Raw genomic sequence first — 9,531 nt, forward strand, 5'->3', positions numbered from 1 at the left:
AAAAAAAAAAAAAAAAAAAAAAAAAAAACATTGCCTGGCATTGTATTGTGTATATCATCATTCATCTCCCTTATATGAGAGACAGACCCTTTAGTTCCTGGAATTTTTTTCATCAAACAAAATACTCGTATTAAAATTTCACTCAGAGGCCCCTCTTTCAGATAAACATTGAAAATACATAAGCGGCCCGCTACTGCAATTACGCCCTAATCACACCCAAAGAGGATAAAATAGGGAACCTGGAAATGTTTCGGTTCCGTTATTACACCTCATCTCTCTATGAACGGACCTGACGTAAGGTTCCTACCGAAAATTCGTACAAAACTCGGTTTTTTGTTTACATAATATTCTCCTGAAATATTATTTCACCCCCGGATTATGAATGAAAATTTCAAAACTTCTTCGGACCCCTTTTTATTTGTTTTTTACCTCCTGTAAGTCCTGCAAAACTTTTCCAGTTAAATTTCATCTCATTTAATTTTATTTATTTTTCATAACTATGTATGTAGAGGTAGGTATAAGGTAATGTATGTAAGTTAGGATTTAATGCCAGGTAATGGGAGGTATTGTAATGTTTTAGTTTAGATGTTGACTGTACCTATAGTGTATTGCGATTATTTGAGCAAATGCCAAATGGTCGTATGATTGATTCAGTGTGAACTTCAAGGCAAAATCATGTCCAAAGCATTCACTTTCACTCTAGGTGAAACTTGAAAACAAGTGCTTCATTTCATGTTTACTCAGTCAACACCCTATGGTCTTTTTAGTCCACCAACAAGCTAACAACACCTGCTTATACTAATATTTCTCCAATCTTTCATTATGTTTTTCTCTAGAACTCTGGTTTGAGTATCTCTCCATCTGAACAATTTCTTAGATTTCACTCCGTTGTTCTACATGAGCGACGTTTTTCTCATCAGATCTGGCAAAAACAGTTTCAATTTAATCGAAAATTTATTTCGTTTTAATATCAAATTCTATAGATTCTACGGTACCCATTCTATATTACCTACATAAAACAAGAAGCAAAAAATAATTAATTGTGTTGATGGTTTTCTGCAACCACTCTAAGCTTTTCTCGAAAGCTGGAATAATATTTATTTTAAACTCAGGATTACCAATAATTAAAACGTCACGAATTATAACGAGCCTCCCTTCTCCTCTCTTTCTCACTCCTTCTATGCCTTCTAAAATGTGTAGAAGATTTTCTGCAACCACTCCGAGGTTTTCTCAAAAGCAGGAATAAAATTTAAACTCAGGATTACCAATAATTAAAACGTCACGAATTATAACGAGCCTCCCTCCCTCTCTTATTCCTTCCTCCCCTTTTCTTCTCTCCTATCCATTCCTTCTTTGTTTTTCTCTCCTTCCTCCCTCTTATTCTTCTTCTCTCCCTCTCTCTTCTTCCTTTCTTACCTCCTTGCTCCTTTACTTTTCTCCTCTCATTATCGATCTTTCTCTCATTTATCCTATTATGCCTTCTCCACTCCTTCTTTCCTCCCCTCTTCCTCGAATCCTCGATCTCTCTCCTTTTCCTTTTCTCCTATCCGTTTCTTCCTCATAATAGTCTTTTTCACCTCTCTCTCTTCGTTTCTTCGTCCTTTCTTCCCTCGTTCCTCCTTTACTGTTCTCTCAGCATTCTCGATCTTCCTTTTTCTCTCCTCATTTATCCTATTCTTCATCACCCTTGTTTTCTTCCTCTCTCTCTTTCTCTCTTCATACTTTCTATCCATTTTCCTCCCCTCCCTCTTTTTTCATCCTCAATCTTTACCACTTTCCCTTCCACCTGTCTTATTGCTAACCTTCATTTATCTCCCATTCTGTCTCATTTCCCTTCCTCGCTCTCTTCCTCTTATTCCCCCCTCTTCCCATTTGAACATCTTCGTGACAAGAAAATTTTAAGCCGAACAAATCCTTTAAAATCCTCAGACACATTTCCTCTTCATCAGATGCTTATCGATGTACAGGGTGAACGCTTTGTTCTGAATGTGTCTCCATATGAGATTTTATGAGGTCTTTTCAGAGTTGTAGCAAAATGTTCAGATTTTGGATGAAATTGTCCATTTACTTCAGCAGTTAGCTATGTAAGTATAGTAGGTATTTATTGGTTAGGTTAAGTAATTTGTTAGGAAATTCCTCATTTCCCTTCCTTCCTCTCTTCCTCTCATTGTCACTCCCTTCCTCCCTCTTCCCATTTGAACATCTTCGTGACAAGAAAATTTTAAGCCGAACAAATCCTTTAAAATCCTCAGATACATTTCCTCTTCATCAGATGCTTATCGATGTACAGGGTGAACGCTTTGTTCTGAATGTGTCACCAATTCTCCATATGAGATTTTTTTGGTTCTGAATGTGTCTCCATATGAGATTTTATGAGGTCTTTTCAGAGTTGTAGCAAAATGTTCAGATATTGGATGAAATTGTCCATTTACTTCAGCAGTTAGCTATGTAAGTATAGTAGGTATTCTTGGATTTATTCCAAATATGAAGCTAAACAATTTGGCAACATTTAGGTGACTTTTACATATCTCACGCTGCAGTAAGTATTAGTTTGTTATTTGTTTTGTATAATTCTTCTCGCATTATTTTTTGCTTCTTGTTTTATGTAGGTAATATAGAATGGGTACCGTAGAATCTATAGAATTTGATATTAAAACGAAATAAATTTTGGTTTAAATTGAAACAGTTTTTGCCAGATCTGATGAGAAAAACGTCGCTCATGTAGAACAACGGAGTGAAATCTAAGAAATACTCAAACCAGAGTTCTAGAGATGAACATAATGAAAGATTGGAGAAATATTAGTATAAGCAGGTGTTGTTAGCTTGTTAGTGGACCAAAAAGACCATAGGGTGTTGACTGAGTAAACATGAAATGAAGCACTTGTTTTCAAGTTTCACCTAGAGTGAAAGTGAATGCTTTGGACATGATTTTGCCTTGAAGTTCACATTGAATCAATCATAGGTACGACCATTTGGCATTTGCTCAAATAATCGCAATACACTATAGCTATATAGGTATAGGTACAGTCAACATCTAAACTAAAACATTACAATACCTCCCATTACCTAGCATTAAATCCTAACTTACATACATTACCTACCTACCTCTACATACATAGTTATGAAAAATAAATAAAATTAAATGAGATGAAATTTAACTGGAAAAGTTTTGCAGGACTTACAGGAGGTAAAAAACAAATAAAAAGGGGTCCGGAGAAGTTTTGAGATTTTCATTCATAATCCGGGGGTGAAATAATATTTCAGGAGAATAATGTAAACAAAAAACCGAGTTGTTCGCGGATTTGGCAATTATGTTCGCGGATTTCGCGATTATGTTCGCGGATTTGGCGATTTTGTTCGCGGAGTGGTCTAGTGCTGGCCCGTTAATTAGAAGGCTAGGGGCTCGAATTACTGGCATGACATTTTATTCTCTATTTGGCAAAAAGAACTACCTAGTTACCTACTGCTTAGCTATAATATTTCCTAACAAATTACTTAACCTAACCAATAAATACCTACTATACTTACATAGCTAACTGCTGAAGTAAATGGACAATTTCATCCAATATCTGAACACTAAAGTGCCAAAAATCTCATAGCCCTTTTCCATTTTTCCCAGTGAAACTTTTAACTCATGAAAAGTTCAGCAATTTTCACAAGAAGAAATGAGGCGTCGCTTTTTTGAGGGGGTTAAGTTTTTCAATCTAACCCACTATTATGTCTCGCTTCTAACCCACCATTATCCCAAGCTTCTGGGAAAGGAGAGTGTGGGAAATTTTCTCATCTCATCTGTTCATCCGTTGTATAATTGATATTTTCCTCCAATTTTTCCTTCCTCGTCTCTTATAAACGTGATGCGGAGGGAATTTCCCCTAATAATTTTCTCCCCAGAGTTCCCAGACCCTCGCTCCTTTGTCTCTTTACAAGGTTAAAGAGGAGGGAATTTCCCTTTCAGCCCCGGCACTGAACTATTATCACGACCATTAGGTTTCGTCATCAGGTAATCAGTGCTGTGTGGGAAAAAAAACCTTTATCACTGTCAATTCCTAGATCACTTTTCTGCGAAATTAAAATTTGACCATCTGCGCAGACCAGACGGCTGGTACAACTAGATCTTACTGTAAAATAGAAAGTAAAAAGGTCTTGTACTTCTGCTATCTTGGTAAGATTCGTATAAGCCTAACCCATCCTTTAGGGCTGTTTGCCCTTGCACCTAAGCCTCGGAGTGGGCTTTTTGTGTATGGCTATTTTGGTAATATTTTCATTGAATATTTCCTCAATTTACTTTCGAAGCACCAGTCAAAAAACACTTGAAAGGTGGTAACACCCTCATCGAAATTAATCCTCCAAACACAATACAACTTTATCATCGCGACAAATTTCCACATTATCATTTCCAAAACAAATTTTATGCCTACCTGGATTGTCAACTCAGTTGACATTTGGAAACAATGGCGCAGAATATAGACAGGGTGTTCTTGGTCAACTTTGGAAAAAAAATAGCTTTTGAGGCTTTATATTCGATGTTCCAGTACCAAAGGTGTCTTATTTGGAAGGGTATTTAGTTTCGAATCTTTTATCATCAGAACATAGCTTTGGTGTGTAAGGTAGGTACGAGTTCCTACATACCATGTTCATCCATAACAGTTCACTGGTCTAGAGTGGTCTAGTGCTGGCCCAAAAAAAAACCTTTATCACTGTCAATTATTCCTAGATCACTTCTCTGCGAAATTAAAATTTGGCCGTCTGCGCAGACCAGACGGCTGGTACAACTAGATTTTACTGTAAAATAGAAAGTAAAAAGGTCTTGTACTTCTGCTATCTTGGTAAGCTTAACCCATCCTTTAGGGCTGTTTGCCCCTACACCTAAGCCTCGGAGTGGGCTTTTTGTGTATGGCTATTTTGATAATATTTTCATTGAATATTTCCTCAATTTACTTTCGAAGCAACAGTCAAAAAACACTTGAAAGGTGATGGTAACACCCTCATCGAAATTAATCCTCCAAACACAATACAACTTTATCAACGCGACAAATTTCCGCATTATCATTTTCGAAACAAATTTTATGCCTACCTGGATTGTCAACTCAGTTGACATTTGGAAACAATGGCGCAGAATATAGACAGGGTGTTCTTGGTCAACGTGGGAAAAAATAGCTTTTGAGACTTTATATTCGATGTTCCAGTACCAAAGGTGTCTTATTTGAAAGGGTATTTAGTTTCGAATCTTTTATCATCAGAACACAGCTTTGGTGTGTAAGGTAGGTACGAGTTCCTACATACCATGTTCATCCATAACAGTTCACTGGTCTAGAGTGGTCTAGTGCTGGCCCTTTGCAGACCGATGTTGGCTTTTGGGTGTGAGAGCGAAACATGCATTTTTTGTTTTTGTACTTACCATTTTGATTGTTCGGTAGATTACATAGTTATTGTTTGAATACTAAATTGCTTGTTCACCAAGCTACAAAGCTACCTTGGAAGATAGCGCACCTGCCTTGTACTCAATCACTATTTTAGGGAGACCTCCGTTTTTACAGTCCCCCCTAAAAAATAATTCTAATAATAATAAAAAAAAAACTTACTTCCTAGTTGCTTATATCATAGCCGTACAAAGTTCTGTTTCTGGGCCACAAGATAAGTCAGAAATACTACAAGGGAAAAAGTCATTAGAAAGTAATTAGAAATGAAACAAGACTCATTATGAGATTAACTTGCAAAGTTTTTTTGTCTCCTCCAACTCTCATTAACCCACCCTTCAAAAAAAAAGAAAAAAAAAAAAAAAAAAAAAATGAAACTTCGATTACATACCTATTTACCTACATCTTCGGTTAAAGTTTGGTGATACGCACTATGTACCTATTATGTTTGTTAGAGGACGACAATAAAAATCCCATGTAATATCACTCGTCCTCAGGGTATTTTTTTTAATGGTGGGATTTATAGCAAAATTCCCACAAAAATCTCGTCCTCAACACGCTCCCCTGTGCCAGATCCCAAAAGTTGGGAAAAGTTTTGTGGAAATTTTGAAAATCCGGAAAACTTTTGGATTTCGAGTTCCAGTTTAGCCGGATGAAGGGATTTTAACAAAGAGACAATGGCGGAGACTGAAGATGATCAGTGGTTGTATGGAGACCAGGCCGGACAGAATACCGGCGATCCTAACACTACAGAACCATCTCAACCTGATTCTAAGGAACAGAGTTCCTTTTCTGAACTGGTAAGAAATCTATCCTCTGGGATAATTACCTTTCTAGGGAGAACGCCAGGTCGTTGGGAACTTGACTTCTAAATACCTAAGGCTAGAGTTAATCAGGTTATAGCAACAGAACAAATAATACATTCAGGGCAATCATGATAAGAAGTTAGCTGGAGGTACCAAGAAAAGTGAGGTTAGGTTTAGAATTTCTCAAATGTCCAGGGCCAGAAATACTTTGAGATTAAATTTAAACCAAATGTAGAAAAACTATGGTTAAGTGTTACCTTCCTTGATGTTTCCTAGCATTGATCTGTGGGTTTATTCAGTAATAGGATTGCAAGAGTGCCGAGAGGGTACTGAAGAACAACCCAGTCTGCCTGATTAATCCTATTTCACCAAAATAACTATGTCCCTGGACTAAAGACTGAAGCATAATTGACTAATATATATTCTGTGGCATATTTCACAAATGTTTAGTCACTCAAGACATTTCTATGGTTGCATTTCTTTGGCTTGCTTCAAAGCTAAAATACAATCTTTGTTTTATTTTTCAGCCTGCATTCAGTGATATTGCTCAAAATCCAGATGTAAGCATGAATGGTGAGACCCCATCAGGGGCACCAGGTTTGTAAACCTTTTATTATTATTATTTATAATCTTTTTTTCCACTAATACTAATAATAAATTTGAAAATAAAAAAAGAGTTTCTCCAAAAAATACAGAATACATTGATAATATTGTGCTTACCTTGGATTTTTCAGAAGAAAATGGAGATAAGGAAGATGGTGAAGAGGATGATGATAGTGAATCTGATGACGATGATGATAACGTGAATATTGTCATCGGAGATATCAGCAATACACCAACACCTAAGTACTCACACCCTATGGGGCATGTACCTCCAAGCATTGGTATCAAGCGAGGCACCATCATACAGCCCACACTTGATAAGGGACTAAAGGTACTTAATATATCATTTCGTTTATCCTTCAATGGAGGAGTTGCAATTGGGAAAATATTATTAATAAAAGGTTGATTCCTACGTAAAAAGTTGTGAAAAATCCAAATCTGAGGTCAAAACTCTGAAAAAGTAAATTTAAATAGATTGCGCCAATAATTTTCTCCTTTTTTTTTTTTTTTTTTTTTTTTTGTATTTGTGAACATTGAATTTTAAGAGTCTAAAAATAACTTTGTAAAATAGGTCTACAAATACGCCAGGGATGAACGCAAATCTTCAAGCTCTCGGTAGTCAAAGGCACGCCGAGCTATATTGAAGGTGGAAAACATTATCTATGTTTGAACAGGAGAAGCTCCCTGCAAGCAAAGGTAATTCCGGTAAATTACTTACACATTTTTACTTCAACTTACCTTTGCTCAGTGGCGACTTCGAGGAGCGAATGAGAAGAGAACTTTTTTCATACTTAACTGAGTTTTCAAGTTAATTCGACTTACTTTATCATGGATAATTGAACATTCCTAACTGTGTTGAAAGCCCAGAAGAGGTTAGGTAGCTGTAGAGCAACCGCAGTTCTACTACCTAACTTCTGGGCTTTCAGCACAGCAACACACATAGTCGACTGAAACCGTCCACACTGCCTCGACATCTCGACAACATAGATTCACTTTGTCGATCAACCGTCGGTTGACCACAAAAGTGCCTTTTCTACACAATGCAATAGGAAAAGCAGTTTCCCTTTCTCATTAATTTTCATTTTATGGGCATTCGTCTTCAGCCATATTTGGATATTTTTTTCTGGGTCTTTACAAAAGGTTGGTACCTATTTAGATAGTAGATATCTTGATCATATAGACTTATGTAGAGGAAGTTTATACGCTATCGAGTAACGCCAAAATTTTTGTTTCTTACCCACGCCACCAACTTCTCTTATTCCCATTACTTAAATTAAATTCCTCCATTATCACAGCTAGTTTTTTTCTTCGTCAGAGAATCCTTTTCCCCACTGACTGCCCCTTTTGGGAAAATTCAAGTTACTTAGAAAATCCCACTTATACATAATTGTGTACGTCGGTGACCCTTGAATATAATAGAAATGACAGTATGTTGGGATCACTTCTTGTAACATCAAAAAATGTCCAAAACCTGCTTTAATGGGTTACCTACAAATTTTCGTATTCAACTATTCACCTAATTCCCGTCTGTGAGGTAAAATATAGGAATTTTATTGGGTAGATACTTAAATAATAATAATAATAATAATACGAGATTACCTGTAGTTGTTACTATACCTATACATAGGCTTGCCAAATATCCAAAATGTCGATTCGGGACGCGAATCCGCGAACATAATTGCCAAATCGCCAAATCCGCGAACTTAATCGCGAAATCCGCGAACATAATCGCGAAACCCGCGAACATAATCGCGAAACCCGCGAACATAATCGCCAAATCCGCGAACATAATCGCCAAACCCGCGAACATAATCGCCAAATCCGCGAACATAATCGCGAAATCCGCGAACAAAATCACCAAATCCGCGAACATAATCGCCAAATCCGCGAAACATAATCGCGAAATCCGCGAACATAATCGGCAAATCCGCGAACATAATCGCGAAATCCCGCGAACATAATCGCGAAATCCGCGAACATATCGCGAGAATCCGCGAACATAATCGCGACATAATCGCGAAATCCGCGAACATAATCGCGAAATCCGCGAACATAATCGCGAAATCCGCGAACATAATCGCGAAATCCCGCGAACATAATCCGCGAAATCCGCGAACAAAATCGCGAAATCCGCCGAAACATAATCGCGAAAATCCGCGAACATGAATCGCGAAATCCGCGAACATAAAATCGCGAAATCCGCGAACATAATCGCGGAAATTCCGCGAAACAAATCGCGAAATCCGCCGAACATAATCGCGGAATCCGCGAACAATTATCCGCCAAATCCGCGAAAACAAAATCGCCAAATCCGAACATAATCGCGAAATCCGCGAACATAAATTGCCAAATCCGCGAACAAAATCGCGAATTCCGCGAACATAATCGCCAAATCCGCGACATAATCGCCAAATCCGCGAACATAATCGCCAAATCCGCGAACAAAATTCGCGAAATCCGCGAACAAAATCGCGAAATCCGCGCAACATAATCGCCAAAATCCGCGAACATAATCGCCCAAATCCGCGAACATAATCGCCAAATCCGCGAACATAATCGCGAAATCCGCGACATAATCGCGAAATCACATAGGGTACGATATGTACAAAGGTACGATAGGTGATAGGTAACATACCTTATACTTAAAACCGATAAACAAAAGTACACTACGTAACCTGGATAGAGACAATCCACTGCATTATCAT

The 9,531-nt window shown here is 37.6% G+C and overlaps 1 protein-coding gene across 1 annotated transcript in view; it reads left to right on the plus strand.

Annotated features, from left to right (window-relative positions):
• Positions 1 to 5,982: 5,982 nt before the first annotated feature.
• LOC103516796 (pre-mRNA 3'-end-processing factor FIP1) overlaps positions 5,983 to 9,531 on the plus strand; it is a 35,282-nt gene continuing 31,733 nt past the window's right edge. The window contains exons 1-3 of the mRNA XM_026829087.1: positions 5,983 to 6,217; positions 6,751 to 6,796; positions 6,958 to 7,157. Of these exons, the coding sequence (XP_026684888.1) occupies positions 6,095 to 6,217; positions 6,751 to 6,796; positions 6,958 to 7,157 (369 nt within the window). The 5' untranslated portion in view covers positions 5,983 to 6,094. The remainder of the gene's footprint in view (positions 6,218 to 6,750; positions 6,797 to 6,957; positions 7,158 to 9,531) is intronic.

The sequence above is a fragment of the Diaphorina citri genome, unplaced genomic scaffold (genome assembly GCF_000475195.1).
Source record: "Diaphorina citri unplaced genomic scaffold, Diaci psyllid genome assembly version 1.1 scaffold1666, whole genome shotgun sequence".
Taxonomy (NCBI): Eukaryota; Metazoa; Arthropoda; class Insecta; order Hemiptera; family Psyllidae; genus Diaphorina; species Diaphorina citri.